This window comes from Ambystoma mexicanum, chromosome 6q (genome assembly GCF_040938575.1).
Source record: "Ambystoma mexicanum isolate Mex_15411 chromosome 6q, UKY_AmexF1_1, whole genome shotgun sequence".
NCBI classification, from domain to species: domain Eukaryota; kingdom Metazoa; phylum Chordata; class Amphibia; order Caudata; family Ambystomatidae; genus Ambystoma; species Ambystoma mexicanum.
The window spans coordinates 1,358,859,992-1,358,884,176 of record NC_090937.1 but is presented as its reverse complement, the minus strand read 5'-3'; the positions used below and the strand labels follow the sequence as shown (position 1 = coordinate 1,358,884,176).

At 46.6% G+C, this 24,185-nt stretch overlaps 1 protein-coding gene across 1 annotated transcript in view; it reads left to right on the top strand.

Annotated features, from left to right (window-relative positions):
* The first annotated feature begins 2,750 nt into the window (after positions 1–2,750).
* CRMP1 (collapsin response mediator protein 1) overlaps positions 2,751–24,185 on the top strand; it is a 420,289-nt gene continuing 398,854 nt past the window's right edge. The window contains exon 1 of the mRNA XM_069631976.1: positions 2,751–3,329. Coding sequence (XP_069488077.1) covers positions 2,964–3,329 — 366 coding nt within the window. The 5' untranslated portion in view covers positions 2,751–2,963. The remainder of the gene's footprint in view (positions 3,330–24,185) is intronic.

Below are 24,185 nucleotides of genomic sequence, written 5' to 3'. Positions count from 1 at the left end.
TGATTAAAAATGTACATCTTTCACCTATCTTTCCTAAAGACTCTGGGTAAGGCTCTTGTAACCAGGACTCATGTCTGGCAGAGAGTCTCCCAGGACCCCCCTTGTTATTTGCATATTTCAAGTAACTTTGGGTCTCACCCTCAGTTACTAGGGGAATCCAGACGTGGACCCCTTGCTCACCATTCTAAGAGAGGAACAGCTACACACTACTGATGAGGTTCAACCAGACTGAAACACGTGTCTGGGGTTGCGGTTGGTACTCTTGTTCAGAGGAGAATTGCCTAGTATTTCGGTGCTGGACTGCCCCAGGGCAGGACAAAGACTTTCTCCTCGGTGAAAGATAGTGAGCTAAAGACTCTGGGTGCGGCTCTTGTAACCAGGACTCATGTCTGGCAGAGAGTCTCCCAGGACCCCCCTTGTTATTTGCTTATTTAGGGTAATTGCTGAAAATGTTAGACTTGTGGAACCCCTTTTCTTTTTTATTTTGTTTTCATTTTTTTTTAAGAGACCTGAACAATAAAGCCAGCCACTCCTGCGCTAAAGAAGCAAAGAGCCACTTGGCGGTGGCCACAGCCCAGGAGCGTACATTTAATTGTTTTTCTTTTTAAAGACACTTTTTATATTTTTTTTATGGGGTTGCAAGGGAGAACACAGGGGTAGCAAGAAAGACCACAGGGGTAGCAAGGGAGACCTCAGGGGAGATCTCAAGGGAGACCTCAGGAGTCGCAGTTGCGACCATTGGTGAACCCTAAATGTGCTCACTGGCCAAACTCCCCTTGAATACTGCAGCTTCCTCACCGCGTTGCAAGTTAGCCACATCTATTCTTGTCAAGAGCTGCTGCTACTGCTTGGCAGCAGGTTCCATGCAGGTAGTGCAGCATGAAGGTAGTGCAGCCCATTTCTTCCAGATGATGGTAACGGGCCTGACATCACACAGGCCAGGGATCTGTGCGCTGCTTTCTGACCCGTATAGTAGATGGAAAAGTCGCCCTCTCCCATGATGGGGAGCACTTGCAAACTCTCTACAAAAACCAGAGTTGCAATTAAAGCTTCACAGGCCCACCCACCCAGCAGGGCAGGTTTCCGTTTCCGCGGTCTTGCGACTGCCTCGCATTCCAAGCCCAGTGGAGCTCTGTGGTGTTTAAGAAGGGATTATTTTTGCGAAAAATTGTCTCTGCTGTCTGGATTGACAGCACCCGGGTTCCTGTCTGGATTGGCAGCACCAGGGTTCTGCTGTCTGGATTGGCAGTACCCGGGTTGCTGTCTGGATTGGCAGCACCTGGGTTCTACTGTCTGGATTGGCAGCACCCAGATTCCTGTCTGTATTGGCAGCACCCGGGTTCTGCTGTCTGGATTGGCAGCATCCGGGTTCTGCTGTCTGGATTGGCAGCACCCGGGTTCCTGTCTGGATTGGCAGCACCCGGGTTCTGCTGTCTGGATTGGCAGCATCCGGGTTCTGCTGTCTGGATTGGCAGCACCCGGGTTCCTGTCTGGAATGGCAGCACCCGGGTTCTGCTGTCTGGATTGGCAGCACCGGGGTTCCTGTCTGGATTGGCAGCACCCGGGTTCTGCTGTCTGGATTGGCAGCACCCGGGTTCCTGTTTGGATTGGCAGCACCCGGGTTCTGCTGTTTGGATTGGCAGCATTCGGGTTCTGCTGTCTGGATTGGCAGCACCCGGGTTCTGCTGTCTGGATTGGCAGCACCCAGGTTCTGCTGTCTGGATTGGCAGCACCTGGGTTCCTGTCTGGATTGGTAGCACCCGGGTTCTGCTGTCTGGATTGGCAGCACCCGGGTTCCTGTCTGGATTGGCAGCACCCAGGTTCTGCTGTCTAGATTGGCAGCACCAGGGTTCCTGTCTGGATTGGTAGCACCCGGGTTCTGCTGTCTGGATTGGCATCACCCGGGTTCCTGTCTGGATTGGCAACACCCGGGTTCCTGTCTGGATTGGTAGCACCCGGGTTCTGCTGTCTGGATTGGCAGCACCCAGGTTCTGCTGTCTGGATTGGCAGCACCAGGGTTCCTGTCTGGATTGGCAGCACCCGGGTTCCTGTCTGGATTGGCAGCACCCGGGTTCCTGTCTAGATTGGCAGAATCCGGATTCTGCTGTCTGGATTGGCAGCACCCGGGTTCCTGTCTGGATTGGTAGCACCCGGGTTCTGCTGTCTGGATTGGCAGCACCCAGTTTCTGCTGTCTGGATTGGCAGCACCCGGGTTCTTCTGACTGGATTGGCAGTACTCGGGTTCCTGTCTGGATTGGCAGCACCCGGGTTCTGCTGTCTGGATTGGCAGCACCGGGGTTCCTTTCTGGATTGGCAGCACCCAGGTTCTGCTGTCTGGATTGGCAGCACCCGGGTTCCTGTCTGGATTGGCAGCACTGGGGTTCCTGTCTGGATTGGCAGCACCCGGGTTCTGCTGACTGGATTGGCAGCACCCGGGTTCCTGTCTGGATTGGCAGCACCCGGGTTCCTGTCTAGATTGGCAGAACCCGGATTCTGCTGTCTGGATTGGCAGCACCCGGGTTCTGCTGTCTGGATTGGCAGCACACGGGTTCTGCTGTCTGGATTGGCAGCACCCGGGTTCCCTAATCCCCTGCTGAGTGTGCAAAGGTCTGACGGGGGTTGAAGAAGCGGGTGCCAGTGGAGTAGGCCTCTTCAGGGGGACGCTGGCTGGCGAGGGGCTGCTCGGGGCGCGCAGTCCGGGCTCAGTACGGCCCCCACCCCTATCTGCGGGAGAGGCGTGCAGCAGGAGGATAATTGCGCAGCTAGTGGCGGCAGTTGGCGGGAGGAGTGTCCTCTGCGCAGGGAAATCTTCCGCGCGTTTCTTGGAATCAGCCTTCGGAACAGGGGTCCCTGCGCGCCTGATTTCACGCGCTCCCTCGGACCCTGGGAGTGGAGACAGAGGGTGAGAGGACATTCCCTGGCTGCCGCCGATGCGCCCGTAGCAGGTTGCGGCAGGTAGGAGCATGGCTGAGCGCAGGAGGCATGCGCCCGTGGAGGAGGACCTGCCCGTCTACCTGGCCAGGCCGGGCACCACGGCCCAGACCCCGCGCGTGAAATACGGGGGCATGTTCGGCCTGGTGGAGGGGGCCTACGAGAACAAGACCATTGACTTCGACGCCTACAGCGTGGGCCAGAAGGGCTCCCGGACGCCCCGCAGCAGCAGCAGGCAGGACTTGGACGGGGACCATTTCGACGAGACGGCCAGCGATGTGAGCGAGGTGTCGGGCTCAGTGATCGGCTCGCCGGGGGAGAGGGAGGACAAGACCCCGGGGGTCCAAATCAAGTACCCCATGGGGAAGGAGCACCTGCAGGGCCAGGGCGGAGACGAGGTAAGGGGGCGCTGTCGCAAGGACGGAGGTTGGGGCTGGAGCGGGGTGTGCAGGGAAGGTGCAGCTGGGAGTCGCGATGGACATGTTAGAAGGCATCTCTCATGTCAAAGCAGCACCTGTATTTGGCACCTTGCAGCCAGCCACATATGTATGCACGCCACAGCAGGCATGATCGCATGGCGCACCGGGAATTGCCATTACGCCCCCCCCCTCTGCAGTATGACCTCACACTGAGCAGCAGGGCAGCCGTCTGCTGTATCTCGGTTGATAACTTTCCTGTCATACAAACTCTGCCAAAAAAATAAATCAAACAGAACAGCGTCCCACTGCCTGCTTGACCTCCACATTCTGCCTGCTGACACTTAACTGGGGCGATTCAGTTCACAGAGGTGCGCTTTAGCTCTGTAGCATGTATGTAGTTAGGCGTCGCGATGCTGTATGTGTGACTGCATGTCGGCGGTGTGTTCTGAATGCAGCAGCGGCAGCAGCCGGGACTATATAGAAGCACACACAGGACATGCCGCGTTTACCGAGACGCCCCTGGATGCTCTAAGTACCCCATAAGAAGTGGCACTTTATTTGAGACATGGCCTGAATGTTTCAGACGCTGATGCAGCGGTGTCACTGTGCCAGCTGCTGACAGCTACAGCGAGCACCTGTCAAATGCCCTCACAGGTAATTAGAGAAATCGTCTGCCTAGTAGTTAAACACACGGATCTATCATGCATCTATGCACAGTTCTGCCTTGTATCCTTTGACAGCACCTGAACAGTACTAACAACACCCCTCTCTTTCTCTCTCCCTGTGCCCCCTCTCTCTCTCCCTACCCCTCTCTCTCTCTCTCTCTCTCACACACACACACTTACTCACAAGCCACTCACACACATACTCGAATAGATAGGCACACATGAACACTCAGGCATACACACATAAACTCACACGCACACGTGTATACCCACACGCCCCCCTTATACATACAAATGCACATAGACATACACGCCTAAACACGCGCCTATGTACATACAGGCATCTATTTATACACACACGCCCATACAAAAACATTGACAGCCACACACGAACACAGGCGTGCATGCATAAGCCCACACAGACATGTACATACACGCCTATATTTCCGCACAGACGTCCCTACTGCACTTTGCTCCACAGCTTCCCCCACTCCTCCTGGGGGTGCCAGGCCACGCTGGCCGCCACATACCGGGGTGCTGCAGTGGGTGTGCCCTGATCCTCACCCGTGCGTTCTCTGACTGCCCTGTGTTCACTGGGCTGGGTTCCATGCCGTCATATATTTCAAATCGTCTCCTGGTACGTGGGCAACTGTGGCCAGCACTACACTGCAGTTGCCATGGGGATTGCGTGTAAGCATCACGTGGGGGCTGGGCTGCTGCAGACCTTTCCACTTGGCACCAGTCCAAGCTAACATCCACACGCTCATAACTAAAACATTCAATTTTTGTTGAACTCGTATATTTCAACACCATATTATGGGTAATATGCCAATGTCGTTGCCTCGAGCCTCAGGAGCGGCCTCAGTAACTGCCCCCATGTTGCCAGTCAGCAGGCTTATAAAATGGCAATACACTCCTTTCTATATCACTTTCCGTCTGGGGCTTAAAATGGGCGCTCTGCGGTGCCCGCCTTTCAAGCTGCGTTTGCTGGAGCGGAGCCCTTCCAGTGTCACTTTCCTCGGGGTATACAGAAGTGTTATCGGCTCATTGCCTTTTTACACCGATTCCTCCACATCACATAGAAGGATATCATTTCAGGGAGCGTTTAGTGTTTCAGCTCCCTGCTGGTTGGGTATCTCGTGATTATCAGCGGCTAGTAACTCCTGGATGTATTTGTCTCCATTATAATGTAGGCAACTCACTGGCTCCTCATGATATGATAGGTTGCGCTTAATACCCAGAGGTTTCTAGACCGGGGATCGAACCGGTGTTGCTCCATGTTGTCTTGCTTCCAAGGCGAGCACATTTCTCCTGAGCTATCCTCCTCAGACTGTTTTCTGCTTTAAGTAAGGGGGGAAGGGCAACCATCAAGTTGAAATGGGCCCCAACATATCTTCAGCTGGGCCTGCAATTAATTCATACACACATACAGAGCATGGCCACCTTGTTCTTATAGCCAGGGCCGGCCATAGGCATGGTCTGTGCCATAACACAAGGCTCCAAGATCATGGAGGCCCGGTAAGGACCAGCTAGCTGTTGCCTCTGTACTGCGTAGCACAAATTGGGTAGTTATTACAAGTTTGGTGGTGTGGGGAAAAAAGTGGTGGTAACAAAATTACCGGCATTTTTCCTGCACCGCCAAATTATGGTTTAGGGCGTATTTACCACCCTCAGTATTACAGTGTGGTAAATCCGCAAATTTGTGGAAGAAAAGTAGCAGATTTACCTCCAGCTTGTTGCTGGAGTTAATTCCTCCACTTTGCCACCAGAAATACGATTGACGTGCAGTAATACCGCCAGTGGTAAATCCGCCCAAAATCCCCATGGAGTCCTATAGACTACAAACAAGGGGAATTACACTGCCCTAACACCACTTGCAATCCTGTGGTAAACCCACAGGACTAAGTGGTGGTAACAGATTGTGTCAGTAATTCAGCGGATTTACCACCAAATTATCGCCAAACTCGGAATGAAGCCCATTGCATTGTACAGGGGCTGCACTGCTTTCAGGCAAGCTCCTTTTTCTGTTGGCCCTAGCAAGGCTGCGCAGTCACCTCACTGCGGTTGTGACAAGACGATCCTGAGAAAAATACCCCCAATGGGGCCTCAAAAATACCTAACTACTTGCTGTTTTGGTGGAGCAATGAAAATGGAATCTAGTCCAGTTTCGGTTTCCTTTTTTCCCTTCATAAAGTGCCACCGAGGATGAGATGGGGTGCAGCATCAATCAGTTTTAAGCTACGGTGTAAACTATTTCCCCTCCGGTTGATCTGTGCGTGAGCACCTACCACAGGAAGGTCATGTTCTCACCCATCACTCGTGACATTATATTTTAATGTTTTTCTTTTCTGGATTCAGTCTTGCATCTGGATGTTCAGGGGCAAGTAACTGAGCAGGGCGGGCTAGCAAGGCCACGCTAGGTAATAGGTGATCTTCTTCGTTTATAATGCCCACCCCATGCCTGGATCCCTCATTTTTCTTTAGCCCTACTGATTACATGTTTTCGTCAGCGTTGTTAGTTCCTTGTCTTGTGTTACATGTGCTCCCTGATGCCTATGGGCTACGGCACGTTATAAGCATAAAACATAAAAATAGAAACAGCAACAAAGAATGTATAACAAGGACAAGTGCTTCATTTACAAACGTCTAGAAAAATAGGTCGTTTTTAAATATCCAGATGCAAAGTTGAAAGGTGTCCTCCCTCTCAGCTGTCTTTCTATAAGGACTGGCTAGCAGCAGAACAGCAAAGAAAATACAATGGAAGAACAAAAGTAACGTGATAAAATAAATGCACATCAGTATCAAACATCAACACAGAGTAAGCAGAAGTGAAAGATGTCTGCAATCCTGCCTAGTAGTAGTTCCTTCTCAATTTTGGTTTCTACCATTTCTGGGTTGTCCATGGCTGATTTCAGGTTTTTTGGTATTTTTTGTGTCCCTGTCCCTTTGATAGGGATGATGAAACCATTGGTGAAACCTTGCAGGATAGCCCTGCTGGTTTCTTTATCTGGGTAGTTCCTCAGCGCATCTCTATAGTTGTTAGGATTGATGGGCGTTCTCCCTTTTTCGAGAAATGGGATTGGTGGGGGGATGTTGCTGCTAGTCTTTTGCATTTTATGGCTGGGAGGTTGGTGCAATTGCTTGCTGCATGGTCACCGTTGCAGTTGGTGCACGTGTGTTTGTACCAGCATTCCTTCCCCCAGTTGCACTGATTTTTCGCAAAGTTCCTGCATGGGATATTGGCTTTGGCGGGTGGTTTTTGTTCTGTTTGTGGGCATTAGACTTAGCCGCCCATGGCTGGTTCTTCTGAAAGGGCTGCTCTCCCTTCTTGTATTTTCCATTTTCTGAATTTCTGGGGCCCTGTGAATTTCTGTTGTTTTTGGGTATTTATTGGTTGGCCTCTTCCTCTGATGGAGGCTCGGCGTTTAGCATGTATAGCTCTTTCTGTACCTCGTCCCATTCTATGGCTGGCCTCTCTGACATGCTCCGCCTGAATCTAATATCATATGCTAGCCAGGTTTTTCCCCTTTGTGCTATTTTTACTTCTCTGATCTTGTCCATGTATGCCCATAGTTTTCTACCAACCCAGGGGAATTTTTCCTCATAGATGGTTGCTAGGATGGCGAAAGATTGTAACCAGTTGTACCAGTACTGCTCTACCTGGGCGTTCCTAGCTATGGCTTTTTCTCTTTGGGATCCCTGAAAGCATCTCTCCCTTTGCGTTGGGCTTCTATAAGTGAAAAGATTTCGATGAACTCTTTTGTCCATATGGCTTCTTTGATTGTAATGTCAATGTTCCATGCCAGGCATCTTTTGTATCTGGTCAGGATTTCTGTTTGGAAGGATTTCAGCTTTAGGTCAACATGTCTGCTGGGTTGTTGCTGTTTCCCCCCGTCTGCCCCGTTGTGTTTGTGCTGGGGTTTGCCCATGCTTTCAGTGCACCTGTCAGATCTGGTGATGCCGCTGTGGCGCAAGTGGGCCTGTAGCGGCTGCAGTTGGTGTTGTCGTTGTGAGCGGCAGGGGCGCTGTTAAAGGTGGTTACATAGGTGTTGTTAATATTTTTGTTGGCGGTGGGGGGTCTATAATGATGTTGGGTTCAAGTGGAGTGGTGGGGCTTGGGGCAAGGGTCCCGCCTGGGGGAGGTGGCTGTTGACCCCTGATTTCAAGCAATAAGTGTTGCATTTCACTCATGTTTACCCATAATTGAGACAGTTTTTTGTTTTTGTTACCTTTTCCCATGCCTTCTGTCGGCTTTCTTTTCTTTGTTGGGGGTGGGTCGTTCTACAGGCCTGGTGGCAAGCTTACCCCTTCTTAAGGTAGGCCAAATATGTTTTCCCTGACCTAGGCCCAGCCATAATGCTCGGCTGCTTCTATTGCCACCAACAAATGGGGTGATTTGGGCTTCTGTGGTGGTGTTGTGTGGTTTTCGCGAGCCATTATTCTTTGCCTGTTTAGTAAAAGAATTGGAAATACTTTATTCCCTTTTGAACTTTGGTGCGGTTACCTAACTGTCTTTGTGAACACGTGACTAATCATTCACCATTCAATAAGTTTGTTTGTGTCACAAAATTCTGTATGCATGAAAATTGTCTATGCTGCTGCGTTCTTTGGGTAGCTGGCTGTTGTTGGGCCTGTATCATCCAATTTTGTGCACTCTATCTGCTATCCAGTTTCAGTATTATGGAAAACCCTTTTCAAGAAATATCAAATGGCTTCTGTAACGTTCATTGGATTGTGAATAATATTGCCAGGGCATGTGGTGCTTATTTATTGATCTTGGAGGGATAAAAGGCCGAGTTAGGCCCTGCCAAGATTCGAACCAGCATCTAAAGGGTCTGCACAGCTGTCGCCGCTGGCATTCTAGGCACTGAGCCACTTGACCGGGTGTGGACAACGTGGGTCTGCAGATGGTTTTTGCAACTTTGCAGCTTTACCCACACACCCCTTTAGAGTATAAGCATCCCTGCGCCCCTTTACACAAACAAATGTTGGCCTGCTGTTTCTATTTCGGCCGCCCACCGTGCTCCTTTTAAATTTTATGATGTGTTATAATTTTGTACCAAAAATGAGCAATATTGAGTGCTGTACATGAAATTATGCTTTGCCACTGACCGCGAGCCTCCAAACCCAGTCATCAGGTTTGTAGGCGGGACGCTTCACCATTGTACTATATAACCTGGTGGCTACAAATGTTATTTTCTGGCATTTTACTAATCAGTCAACGTTATCACGGACCATGTTGCTATGTGTTGCCTTGCTTCCAACTGGAAGCGAAATTAATGGAGCTCCTTATTGTGGCATACGAGCCCCCCCTCTCTAGATAGGGCGGCCGCGTACTAGCGGGCCTGTTTGTTTTGTTGCCTTGCCTCCAAACGGAGGCTTAGTCTATTTAATTTAGCCGTTCTTCATGAGCGGCGGGCACCGCTGCCTCTGCCAGGCGGCGCAGCCAACTTACTTGAAATAATGTTCCTTCCTTCGCGCTTCCTCAGAGCGCTCTTGCTGCAGCTTCACGACTCCCTGGATCCCTCAGCTGGGTCTCTCATGTTTTTTTGTTTATCCACGCTAACAGCGAAGCGTGGGAGCCGCAAGGGATTTACTGAAACAGTACAATGTTTCAAGAGAGAAAGTGATGCCCTGTGTATGGTGAACACCAGAAGTCAAGAAATACACGATGCTGAGTGCACGGCAAACGTGTTAAAGTAAAGAAACAAAGATTGGAGGACGCTGAGTGCACAGCGAACCTCCTGTTTGTTTGGGTCCGTTCAGGGTCTACAAACAAGTAGTGTTTTCTTAGAGCATGCTGTTCTTATTTATAAGACCCTGGGGAGCCCTGGGACTTTGATGTGCATAGCGGGGGAGCTGTAGTCCAGCCCCCAGGCCGATGTAGACGACTGTCTATGCCCCCACCCAGGAGGGGGGGCAGGTCCTTGACCCTGCTCCCTGCCTGATAGCTACCTTCCTGGTGCTTAGCACCTTGTTGCTTGATGGAAGGGTGAGGTGATTGTTCACACCTCACCCTTCCCTTGCTTTTGTATGTTGGGGACTGCGTGTCTCTGTGTCAGTGGGGGGGAGAGGAGCAGGCTTGGGGGAGGGGGCTGCGCCTCTCCCAGGCCTGCCACATGGTAACATCAGTTACCCTGCCTCGCCTAGGGCGGCCCTGCGGCATTGCCCAGAAGTGAAAGCTATTTATAAGTGACAGATCGTTTAATAAACCATTGTTTAGAGAAGAGTTACTAACGTTTCGGTGATTAGAAGTGCAAATTGAACATTTCTATTCCGTGTTCATGATCATTGTTATTATGACATATGGCCTAATATCACGAGTGAGGCCGTTTTGAAGCAGCCGACAGTCAGCTGAATCCGTTTTCAGGATAAGCCTCAGAGAGATTGTCCTTAGATTAAGTGGAGAAGCCGGTATTTGAGACTATTGTGCAACTCGGGCACTTTAATATATCTTCCCAGCTGTAGGGGGTAGAAATGGCAGAAATGTTGTTTGTGGCCCTTCCTTATGCGAATTTGGCTTACAAACCACACCCGAGTGTGCAATGCAGTGCAACAAAAATATGTGATTGTGTTTATTGCCAAGGTATGTGTTGCTTTTGCAGCAGTTTCATAATTGCTTTAATTTTGTCCAAACTAGCAATATACTTTTAATTCATAATCTACAGATGATGGTTATTTTTCCAGTAAAGAAAAATGAAAATCCAAGCAATGTTTTTTAACATTTTAAATTAGGTTAACTGTAGGTTCCAAGGACCACAGGGCAAATATTGATCCAGGGGGAGGCAGGGCAATGTCCCTCTTCTGCAGGATTGACTCGCAGGGATCTGCAACCTGCAGCTCTCCAGATATTTTAGACAACTCTCATGTTCCCACACCCTTCACTATGCTGGCTAGGGCTTGTGGGAAGTGTGGTCCAACATATCTGGAGAACCAATGGCTGCAGAATCCTTTTATTGTGTGATTGAAATAGAGTCTATATACCGGTTTGCTCCTGAGGCAGTGAGAGTAAGTTATTTCACAGGACTTCAAATGTTGATAACATGAGCACAGGGAAAACTATATCTCTAGTGTCCAGGAAAGCAACTGCCTCTCTCACAATATCCCTGGAAAATCATTATGACCGATTGCCCAGTCCTCCTCCAGCTCACATTGTCTGCCACTTCAAAAAAGCCTCACTCATGATATTGCGACACATGTCATAGGAACAGTAGCCATTCACATACTGGGCAGCACAAAGTTTGTCTCTTGGCTTACTTCTGGCAACTTCTTTAAAGGACACGTTCTGTTACGTCATATTCTGTAATGTCACTACCTATGCAAATTAGGCAGCCCTACCAATCTTGTGTCATCCAGGGATGAGCAAATCCTAGGGTTGGCCCTGCATATTTCCCCTTAGAACCTCACTCTCACATTGTGTGAGAAAGGCAGGGCTGAGATATACAGAAAAATACAGTCTACTTCCCTATATCTCCCTCACACTTCACCACCCCACCGACCAATAACTCAGGCCCATGAGAAGAATGGTAGCCCTCCCATGTCTTGTGTGGGGGTGGGTATGTGCAAACGAGCGCAACATTTCAGCCGGCCGAATGGGCATTGGCAGTCATGCCAAGAGGCATCACGCCATGCTGTGACCGAAGCACTGTGGCATCCAGGGGTGCTCAATATCAGAAGCAGCAGAAAGCACCCTGTGATCGGCCAGTGCTGGTGCGCTCATACAGAGCCATTGCTTGTGTAAAATATAAGCTCTTAAATGGTCCCTTCATACTATTGTGATGCTTTCATTGAGGAGGTCATGAGACAAGCCCATGAAGCTAGTTTAATATGTATCTCCTTTTATATTTGAAATCTGCATATGCCGGGCCCTGCTTTATCATATATATTAGTACCCAGCGAGGGGATTGTGGCAGCCGCCCAGCCAATGAGAAGAGTTGGAATGGACCCCTTACCACACAGGGAAATATCACACTCCAAGCCTCCTCAAAGCAGGAGGCCGCCATCTTCCCTCGCCGGGAATCGGGCAGTGTGCCCCCCAAAATCCCTGCACCCAGTGCCCCACCCATACCCCACTTTTCCTCATTTTTAAGCCCCCACCCTCCCACCCCACTTACCTTGTGCTGCGTTGTCCCTTGCTGGTGCAGGGAACAGTAGTGATCCCGGCGCATCTCCACCTCGGGATTGGCTTCCAAGGAAAGGGAGAAGGGACCCTATTCCCTGGTGGACATTTTGTTTGTTAACTTTTTTTTAACGCTTTTTAATGGCTTTCATGGAAAGTCCTTCTCCCCAATCCATGGTGAACCTTTTTTAGCCTTTTTTTCTCAATTGAGAAACGGTTTGCACACTGTTTCTCAACTCAAGAAAAATAGTGTTAGTACACCGGTATAACATGAGGAGGTACTAATAGCAGAAGAACTCTCGGAGGGGGGCATTACCGGCCTGGCAATGCCCCGGGGCTTAGATTAAAGCCCTCCTTTTGCTCTGGCTTCTGACACTGCCGGGCATTACCAGACAAGTAAGACCAGGGGTGGACTGCCCTATAGGGAACTCTGGAGAATTCTCAGTAGGCATATACACCCAAAGCCTTTTTTGTGTAGTATTTCCAAAGTTTCCCATAGGAAAAGCATTGGGCTTGCTGAAAATGTGTAATATGGGGCCACGTTGAAAATTATTTCCAGGGCCTCTTTTTGTTCTCAGAAATTATTCCCAGGGCCCCTTTTGTTTCTCAGTAATTATTTCCAGGCCCTCTTTTGCTTCACAGTCCACCCCTGGGTAATGCCCCCCTCTGAGGGGTCTATTGCTTAGCTATTGTTTGATTTTCTGTCTTTAAACATATTAGACAGTAAAGGTGCCTAACTGTCACGTTTCCCAGTTCAATGCATGACACCTCGAGCCAGTCCTGGTTTTTGTTTCCAATTAGATGCTGGAACTTGTAGTTTCATTTTCCCATTGTAAGTATGGACCTACAAGTCCCAGCATGCATTGTGAGTAAAAAAACACAGGACTGGCTCAAAGAGTCCCACATGGAACTGGGTAACTTGGCAGCTATGAACGTGCCCAGACCGAAGTTGCACTGACCTGGGCACTCCATGACTAGAGACCATTTTGAAAATGGGCCAAGATAGGCCTTATCTGGCTTGCTTGGCACTTTTTGGCCACCTCCTCATAATAGGCTCTCATTCTCTTTTCCTTTATCAAACATTAATTTAAAAAGTAATTCAAAACTCAATAGTCTGCATTTCTGTTAAAGCGTTCCATCGTTGAATGTTTTGTAATCCAGCATGGCCAAACATGCATAATATTTCAATATGTTTCGAATATGGTATCTGTCATCAGGACTATAATTCATATTATGTATGCACGATTCAACCTTTTGCTCTACTGTAACTAATACGGTCAAATGAGTGCATGTGGCATTACAGAAACTTTGCACCAGTGCAAGTGCATTTAGAACTAAGCCAAAAATTGCACTTGCGCAAAAAAGATATTATTTTGAGGCATTTTTGCACCAGAGCAATGTTTGCTCTATCCCTTTGCCTTTATGCAAAAATGCCTGTAATTCCACCCTCCTTGCTCTGATCTGTCCAGGACTGATTTGAGGATGAAATGTCAAATGCCGTGCCGCGCACAAGGCTGACTACTTAGAGTCGTTAGTGGCGTAATCCACGTTCTCCATCTGCGTGGCAGCTTTTTTGACGTCATTTGAAAGCCACACAGGCAGGAGCGGGGGAACCTCACCCAAAACGCATGCAGACGGAATTTATGTCACTTGAAAATCTACAGTGTACAATATTGAACATCAATATTGTTTTTTTTTCAAATACATATTATTTTATTTCCAATTACGTATGGAAGGCTATAGGAGTTTCTAAAAGAAAACAAGCGGTCCCAGGTACTGTCTATCCTTGTCCGTTTGTGATAACCTTCATGTTTGGATTTTGTAACCTTTTTTTCCTAACGATTCATTGTTCCTTTTATTTAATTTTGTGTTTCCCTTTGAAACCTCAGTATGTATCATTGCCCTTATAATACAGTGTAATAACTTATTGCATTTATTACAATTCAGTGAAAGGGATTTTTAATATTATTATTATTATTAACAAATAGCAGAACACAAATTACGTTATTGATGTGCTTGTTTTTCTACATGACAGCAGTATACATACATCAGTCTATAGAAAACGGACACGTTCTAATCTTAGTCTACATGCCATCAGAAATCATCCTGGCCCATGCAAGGGTAGTGTCCCTAATGGAGAGTTTGTGTGCTATCAACGTAATTGTTCTGATATACAGAGTTTTGAAAGAGAATGTTATTTTGCAGTGCAAGGTTATGCTTCACGGGGCTATGCCAAGAGACTGATTGAGAAGGCTTATGTCTCCCAGGGGATATAACAGTCAGGAGCCTCAATCGTGACGTTTTACTGAGTACTCCAAACAAACAGGCTTAGTTCTGCTCCTACACCGGCATACTTAGCAAAGCAACATGCTGAAGTCCTGAGCGGACCCATTCAAAGCTTCGTAAATGCACCGCTGGCTGAGGGCTGTGTGCCACAGGATCAGAAAACATCATACCTCATGCCACTACTGAAAAAAAACCTAGTTTGGATCCATACATTTTGGCAAATTATCGTCCTAATGCTGGGTTAGTGTGACACACTAAGATTTTAGAAAAGGTTGTGACTATGCAACTCAAGAAGTACCTGGAAGATAACAGTTCTGGGCTCACTGGTTAATGCCAGTCTGGATTATTGCAATTGCCTCTTGGTAAAATGTCCTAATTATCAGCTGCAACGCCTTGCAGTGGCACAAAATGCAGCAGTACGTGCAGTTTTTTTCCCTGACCATGGAAAAAGTCAGTTTCAGAATTTATAAAGAAACTTCATTGGTTTCTGGTCCATCGATGGATCAAGTTGAAGCTTCTGTGTCTGGTCTTCAAATGTATACATGGCCTTGCACCTTCCTACTTAACGGCTCAAATTTAAATCTACACCACAAGTAGATCCCTCCGGTATATCACACAAAATCAACAGGTGGTTCCTACCTCCAAATCTGTCCGCTGGCTGGATAGAAGGTTTTCGGTTGCCGGCCCTCAAGCATGGAACACCGTACTGCTTCACCTACGGAAGACAGAATCCCTGATTATATTAAAAAAACAGCTCAAATCTTTTTTGTTTGAGTGAGATCATCCTGAATGGCAAGTAAACGGTTCAATGTACTACATTTTAGATCTGTGCCTCGATGTGGCTTGCCGCTTGGTTCCCTCCATGGGATGTGCGCTATGCAAATTCTAAATCAAATATAATCAGATCAAGTCCCTGGTCTCGCTGGGTACATCTGTTATAGCTAGTAGAGAAGTGTCCTGAAAAAATTGACGTGTTCAGCAATTGTCAAAATTGTACACACTGTTGTGTTTTGTTTTCATAGTAACGTTTTTATTTTTTAACATAATGTCAGTGGGCTAGGGGGTGCTCTTGACACATGTTTTGTCTTGAGCATTTCATCCAAATACATCCAGCAAGTCAAACGTTATTAGAAATAAAATTTTGGGGAAAAATTGTTGCTTTTTCATTTCTGAAAAGCCTCTAAGCTTCTCTGCTCCAAAGCACCATGGAAGATATAGCTGTAATTTTGGGAGAAGGGGGAACCCGCTACCGAGTCAAATATTTTTAAAACTACTGAATGGAATAGCCTCAGACCCCTCCCAGAAATTGAGCCAACGCTTCAAGCTCAAGTTGTTTCTTATTTAGTCCAATTCTGTCCAGCGGTTTTGGCTGCATTAGAACTTCCTGTACAGGATATCGTGCTACTGATCTGACTGGATCATGCAGGAAAGGATGTCCTTCTAAGCCTCAATACACTGTTTGGCCAGCTCTTTCATCGTCCTAGTAAGACGTTTACATGTTCACCCAGTCATCGATTCAGGGGTTGCTCTATATTCAAAATGTTCAAACCAGCATTTGACCTAGTCTCTTAACAGTTGTTGGCATACTCTCAAACATTTTGGTCTGCTGATCAAGAGGTCCTGATCAAGTCAGTTAATTCAGTTAGCAACCCAAAACGCCCTTTAAGCATCGACACTGACAGTGGAATTTACCTCTAAATCAATGCTCAACTGACTCATCTTGCCATTGCATGGTTACAATCCAGTCTAACTGTACTCTATTAATGAGTTTTCCAGTAGTCCATTTAGGATGCTAGTTTTCTCTTCATTAATTTTATAGGTTAGGGACCTACTCACTGTGCATTTTGCCACATGTTTGTCACAGTTCTTCCGCTGTGTTTTTCTTTGTAAGTTCTTTTTATTTATTTTGGTGTTTTGATTCTTAAAACGTGAATTGATATGCTCTATGCTCTTTTAGAATAAGCTATGATGTATGATAACAATTTAGAAAATAACTTTATTGTTCTACAAATAAATAATTTTTTCATTAAACTTAGATTGCCTCTGAATTATGTACTAGCATGTTTCTTGAAATTATATGTTGAATAATATTTTTCAAAACACCCTTGTGGAAACAAGCCTCTGTTGTATTCATGGCTGGAGGTCATGGCTAGTGGGCCCAAAAGAAAGCTATTGGTACCACATGTACAGTGGCCACGTCCGAAGGCCATGGGTAGTGAGCCATGACAAAACTAAAGTATCTTAAATCCCCTTGTAAATTCTGTGAACAATCATTTGTTAAGACGGAGTTAAGGTAGTCAGATTTAGGGCAACAAAACTCCTGAAATTCAGCAATTGCATTTCGAGCAAGACCAGCTTAACTGTCGCGCAGTGTATGACCAAAATTATGACATCCCAGATGACATTTTACATGTCATCACTGATGCCATCACTAATGGCGTCACTAATTACATTATGCATAACAAAACTCATTTCACTGGTTTAATTAATTACATTTTAACATAACATATATGTACACATTTCATACGTACACAGTACAATGTATTCTGCCCTTGTTTCTTTGAATGTAACACGCTGTATACAATTATGTAGCATAAGTAACTGATTTGTTTTGCCTATTAATTCTTAGATATATTATGACAATGCACGTGGGCACGTATTAGAAAATATGTGTTCATGTAATGTTATTACAGTTTCCTAACACTTACTATTAAACATTATCTACTTCTATCTATTGTTATTTGTTTTTAGTACTGCAAATACTAGTATATTGTGTTTGAAATGCCTGAAATAGATTTACTAGAATTAGGTACTTTCCCTGCTATGAAGTATTGTAATTGTTTACTAATACATGAAATTAAAACCACGTGTATAACATTACATATTTTTATTTTAAGTGTATAAATTCATAAGTACTACAAATACAAGTACTACAAATAAATGTGCCACACAGAATCATATCATACTTCAGTATTAGTGTATTGTTCAATGACATGTTGTTATTTTTGTTAAGTGCAATACAATATATATCAAAAGAGGTCAACAAAAATATTCTAACTTATAGGAATGTCACATTTGATGCAATTATTTATTATTTATTTATTTACTTGATTTGATCAATTCAATGATTTTTACAAAACGTTGTAGAAGTGAAGAAAGCTCAACATCAGCGATAATACAGAGGAAAGAAATTCGAAACAAAAGGTTCATGCAGGCGTAGAAAAACGTAGAAGAAGAAGATGAAAAGTTTGTAAAAGTAAACAAGAGAGTAAAAGTAGAAGTAGAAAGAAGAGAACGAGAGAGGACAAGAAATTCCCACGGACAGTAAAGTAGACAGAATTAAACAAAAGGCAAACATAAGTCAAACTAAACCGAGGTTTCAAGCCAAAACTACACATTTCTTATAGAGTCAATAGAATTTCGGCTTTCCAGAACAGTTCTCTTATTTAATTTGCTGCTTTGAGAAAACTCGTTCTGCTAAGTTTGGGTTTCTGCCCCTGCTGGCCACTTTGACAAGATAGATTGGAGAGTTTGTACAGTGGCAATAGTCCAAGTTGTTCTTTCTCCGCTCATCAAACGGTACCACTATACTTCATCTTCCTTTGTATAAGACGCGGAGAGGTGAGATAACAAATATTTCTCACCTATTTCTCTTGTACCAGGACAGTTTAGTAGCAAGTGGCGTATAGTTTCCACCTTTGCTTCGCTTTCGCAGAAACGACAGAAGTCTGAAGTGCTTTGTCCTCTTAGTTTTAGAATCTGGTTTGTAGCCAACAGGTTTAGTCTGGCTCTTAAGAACAGGTTTCTTACTGGTTTACTAGGAAACTTGGCTAAATAATTTGGCACCGAGTTCAGTTTGGTTTGGTAAGGCGGGAGATGGCTAACTGACTTCGCCTTTGCAGCAGTATCCAAAGTTTTAATCCAATCTAACTCGGCCATTCTCCTTTTTATTGTTTTCGGGTACCGTATCAGTTCGTCCTCTGAGGACTGAATTTCAAGCAGTTTTGCTTTACGCGCTGCTTCCCAGGAGTTTAGCACGTTACAGCGGGCGGCTGTTGTTTCCGCACATATTATCGCAAGTAAGTGAGGGCAGTCCGGAAGCAGCGTTTTCTTGTATTGGGACATTGCTTTGATCTCCGTAGTCCCAGCCAATGATAGGAGACCCAGCTCTCTTCTGATTAAGGGCGTAGAAGTGGTCTTAGGAAGGCCTAAAACTGTACGCCAGAAGTACCCCTCGAGTTTCAGCCAGAGATTGGCCGGGGTATGTGGCAAGGCTTCCGCTGCATAAGTAAGAGACGCTACCACCTTTGCGCGGTAGAATTTAATCACTGGAAGCAGCGAAAATCGTCCAAATTTAAGATCCATAGCACGGGCTTGCGCCGCCAGTTTGATCGCCTTTTCCATCAACGTTTCCTGTAGGGTTGCATTTGTGCTTGAACTGTCGAACGTTATTCCAAGGTATTTAAAGTTGTTGACTTTTTCTAAAGCAATCCCCTCCAGATACCAGGACGTCTTTTCTTTTGGTCGCCTCCTTTTTTCCAGGACCAATATTTTTGTTTTTGAAACATTGATTGTGAGGTCGTTTTCTTTTGTATAGGTCGCTAGATTGTCTAACTGACGCTGAAGACCAATCTGGGTTAAGTCCATAAGTATAAGATCATCTGCGTAAAGTAGTCTTGTGACTTTCTGGCTTCCCATAGACGGTGGAAAAGATTGTATGAGTAGTTCCGATTTCTTGAAGTCTCCAAGATATGCAATGAATAGGGCCGGGGCTAGTGGACAGCCCTGTTTTACCCCTCTTCCCACAGAGATTTCGGTTGACAGCAGACCGGCTTGGTTCAACCTTACACAAAGTTTGGTGTCTTTATGGAGAGCTTGAATAGGTTGAAGAATATCTGTCGGGCAGTTCCAAAGTCTCAGCTTTTCCCACAACTTCGCTCTATTCACCTGGTCAAAAGCTTGCGCTAAATCTACAAACGCAAGGAAGGCACGAGGGCCACCCCGAGGACGTTGCTTTTTAAGGTGCTAAGAAACAAGATATTTGTTGCCGTCCCGTTGTCTTTGGTAAAACCCGTTTGAAACGGGTCAGCGCACGCTGCTTTCTTTGCCCATCGCTGGAAGTGTTGATGGAGAAGTGACCCAACGACTTTACTGATGGTATCGAGTAACACTATGGGGCGGTAGTTTTTTGGGTCTTCCTTGCGACCTTTTTTGAATATGGGCACCAGGAGAGATGTAGTCCATGTCGCCGGGATTTGTCTGGATTTTTTGCAGCGTTTAAATATCTCGCTAATCAGTGGTGTCCATTCTTTTACATTTTGTTTTAGGTCGAGATTAGTGATACCATCCGGGCCAGGGGCACAAGATGGTTTGAGCCTTTGAAGGGTGTTTGTTATTTCAGCTTTGTCGGTCAAGTCTACCCAACACTCCAGTTTGCTGTCGTTTACCAAAGGGGGGTGGGTCGATGGTGACTGGAACAGATTTTTGTAGAGGTTTATCCACTCTTTCTCACTAATTGGGTTAGTTTGGGCCATTTCCGATGGAGCGGATGAAGATCTTAACAGGGCCCAAAACTCCCGTGGATGGTGGCCACAAACCAACTTTAACATAGATTGCGCATTCTGTTGGTATAGGTGGAGCCTCTGTTGTCTAATTCAGAATTTGTAGGCTTTTGGGATCCTGGTTAAGCTGTCTTGGTTCTCAGCTGACGGGTAGATAATAGACTTTCTTTTCGCTTGTCTCACTACTCGCCTTTTCTCCACTACTTCGTGACTGTATTCATGTGAGTGCGGTTGGTTTCTGTGTCCCGAACTGTTCGTTTTCCTTATAAACGGTATCAGCAAAGGTTGGTAATCAGGTGCTGTTGGAACTTGCCCTCCCCTATGAACCGTTTCTTTTCGTTGGTAATTAGCCTTGATCTTCAAAATAGAGGCCGCCGAAAGTTTTAATCGATTTTGTTGATTGTTTGTCTCTACTTGCACAATCATGTGCAGGTTTTCCTTTGGTCCACTCTTCCACCTAAGAGCCAGTAAGTTGTGATCGCTGGCTGTAGACTTTAAGACTTCAAATGAGCTGGTTAGAGTTGCCAGGTCTGCTTATAAAGATGTGGTCAATGTCCGCCTTGGAGTTTCCTCGTTCCCAAGTAGACAGTCTGTTTTCTCTGGCAAACAGTTCTTCGGCACAAAGTAGGTCCCTTGAGGACATCAAGGTCAACCACTTTGTCCCCCGTTTTTTCCTCGGCGAAGATGGCGGTATGGCGCAGGAGGCTACCTCAAGCGGAGCTCAGGTAGCATTTAGGTTGCTGCAGAGGATCAACATGGCCTCTGGCGACTTTATACGGACCTCATCAATAGTCTCTCCAATCAAAGCTAAAAAAGCGGAGTCACTCTGGGCTACAGGGTTCCAGTAAGCGTTCATAACAATCAGGAGCTGCACGCGGGGGGCCTCCGTTTTCCCCACTGGCTGGTCCCAGCTTATCTCGGTAGCCAAGAGGTAAGTAGTTGATCTCAATATTTTGTTCAGCTGTAGTCCACAGCCTCCCCGAATTGCAGTTATAAGACCTGATGATGGTCGGCCAAAAATTCCTGTGATTGCTGTGACACAGGCTATTGAGTATCCATCCATAACTGGGCGAGTTGTCATCCAAGACTCTTGTAAGCAAACTATGTCGAAGTCTCCCAGATTTAGATCACCTTTCTCTGTCAGATGTAAAAATCTGCAAGTGTTCCATGACCCCAAGGATAGCTCTTCCTTCTCCGCAATGTATCTGATGGAAAGTGGAGCTTCGGGGAGTTTAGCGGATTGCTACTTGTTCTTATTGAGTGTGAAAGCCTTCGGTAGCCAGGCCCATAGTTGCAGTAAAGGGGCAGATTTGGACTGTTGTAAAGATTGTTGTAAAATGCCTGGTTCATTTGATTTAGAAGGTTGGGTGACAGTGCGTTGAATTTTTGGCATGGGACCTGTAGGGACTCTTCCTAATCCCAGGGGATCTTTGTAGACACAGTTACTTCGTTGCACTTCTTTTGGAGGACGAGGGCTGAGTGGTTCCAGGTCAGAATTCAGAGGAATACTAAGCGTGTTACTAGCCTTGGGGGATTGCTCCTTATATAAGGGTTGTTGTTTATGGCCCGTCTGCTCCGAGGATTTCTGAGGTCGTTCCAATTTTTCGCTTTCTTCCATGGGAAATTAGAGACCCGGTCAACTCACGGGATTTCCTTTTTGAGGAAGAGTCAGCGCACTCTTCGAGTTCGAACAGGTCGAACCCTAACTTCAATAATTTTTCAGCTGCTTCTGAGATCCTGATATTCGCCCAATGTGTGCTTACATAAAGATAAGCACTGGCAATTTTCCCTTCGTGAAAAGGTTCTACTCGGGCGAGGTCTTTCGTATCCACATGCCTGAGTGACGGCACGCACTTTATAAGTTGAAGCACGTTGCCTCTGTTTAGGACCACATATTTCTTGTTATCCGGCAGTTGTTCGATCTTAAAACTGCATTCTGTTTTGGGTAGTCGGGTCACTGTCCGGGCAGTCGGTCTAGAGCTGGATTCGCCGGAGTTTCTGGTCCTGTTTTCCTTTCTCGAATATTCAAGTTGTGGTTGCCTTAGTGGTTGCCCTTTGGCCCGAGTTGCGTGAACCCATCGCACTTTAGAAGTATTTTCAAGCTCTATCGGGGAAGTCGAACTCGCTTGCCACCTACGAGGGGAAGGAGAAGGACTGTGCAGAACTCTTTTGCTTTTTTTGTTGAGATTTAGTTCAGTGTCCTTCACTTGCGCCTTTATTGAATCCTGCCCCCAATGAGGTTTTTTTGTTAGCTTCTTGCATCTGTCTTCTAAAGTTTGGAAAGGTGAAGAAACCTCATTGCAAGATTGAGGCAAACAGCTGTCCTCCTGATCGTCGGATACCGAGACACTGAGGTTTAACAGATCTTCGTTCACCTCAGTGCCTGCCCCTTTGACTCCTTTGGGACTAACCCTGGCGGGTTCTTCTCTTTTTCTGTGTGGGTTCTCATGCAGGGCTGATGTTTCCAACGGTTTAGGGCGTTGCTGGTTCTCCGTCCAAATTCTCGGGGCCACATCCTTTGTAGTGGGCTCTTCTTGTAAATTGTTGAGTTGCCTAGGAGTAAAGCTAACTGCTTTCGTAGGTTGCAGACTGCCCTGGTCTTCATTTACATTAATGTTCTCTTTCCCTTTAGGTTCATGGGTCAACTTGAGCACTTGCAAATTGAAAATGTTTTCATTACAGATGGCACCATTTGTGGTTATGGTTTTCTTCTTCAGTTTCTTTCCCAAGGTGCCTGACTCGACGAGATTTACCCCTGATGGTTCCTCATGGCTCATAACTGGGGGAATCAGTCGATCTTTTGGGTTCTGGACGCAGGTGTCAGATAGTGAGGGTCTTGTAGGTCTATTTAGGTTCATGTTTCCAGAGGTTTCATAACCTTCTCGGACTGGTAAAGACTGTTTGTCTGTTACCCGTTTTTCCATTTTGCTGTTGAGGGCTTTTATGTACCCTTCTAGGAAGATCAACCGACTGTTCATCATGGCTATAATCGAAGTGTGGTCTTTCAAAGAGTCGTTTATCGACTCGTATAATTTGCAGAAAGTGACTGAGCCGCTCACTTTGACAGCGGGCTCTCATAGGGCTGGGTGTGGTCTGTGAGCTAGAGTTTTGTGCCCCTACTAAGTCTCCACTACGAGCCGGACTGGTAGGGGCCAGGGCCACTGGACTCGGCATCTGCCTATCCATTTCCTTCTTGTCTAGTTCTTGTATAGCCCGTATTCCAGAGGAAGGCTCTGGTTTTGTCAGGTCAACAAACTCAGACGCCTCCAAGGAAACAGGGGCCCGTGCTAAGTCAATGTCCACTGCTTCTTTTAATTGCTGCTCCTGGGCCGACGAGGACATGCCAAGCTGGTTGTTTTTCGCGGCCTGTTGGACAATTTTAGGTTTCAATAAAGGTCGTTTTGGTTCCATGTTCCCTGGTGTCATCGTGGGCAAAGGTGGTATTGCCAAGGATATGTGGGGAGCACAGGAGGACTCCCAAGCCTTTAGCTTTTGGTTTGAGTCAACCCTTTCTGGTTTTTCAGTGTCTGTGCAAAAGGACGAGTTTGTGCCCTCCTCCCCCTCATTTTGGTTGGTTGAAGGTTTTCTAGACTGAAAAGGAATTGGTCTAGGTTGCGGTGAGCCAAAGTGCCACCTCACTCTAACGTCGGGTACCATGTTGGAAAATATAAAGCGTGGAGGGTCCAGCAAGAAGGTTGAGCCCTCTGCCACAATTCTCTCAGGTTGGTTATGCACAGGGATTTTGTTTGCTATGGCGTTAAGAATCTTGGCATCCGAGAGTTCTTCTGGTACAGGTTTTTTCTTTTTTTAAAAGTTTGCAAAAAACTTGTTACTGGATTCTGACAGGCACGAGACCCCCTCTTGAGGGGATTTCAGTGCACTTTTCGATTTTTTTGGAGGTCTTGGTCGTGAGGTCGACTGAGCTTTAAGGACAGGCTTTTGTCGCTGGTGGGCGCATCGTCTTCTGCGCACGGGTGCTGCCTTTTTCTTTTGGTGGAGGGCGTTCATGGACGCATGCGATGGTTTAGCATTGCTCGGGGAGATTGGCGAGCCATCTGACATCCTTGGCTCTGACGGCACTGGATTTGACGGGGAAACTTCCCTGGGAGGCGGTTCCTTCGCCTCCGCACAACCACGGGGGTCCTCCATTGCTGAAGAAAGAGTAGTTGGACTATGTACCAGTTTGACTGTACCCTCCGGAGCC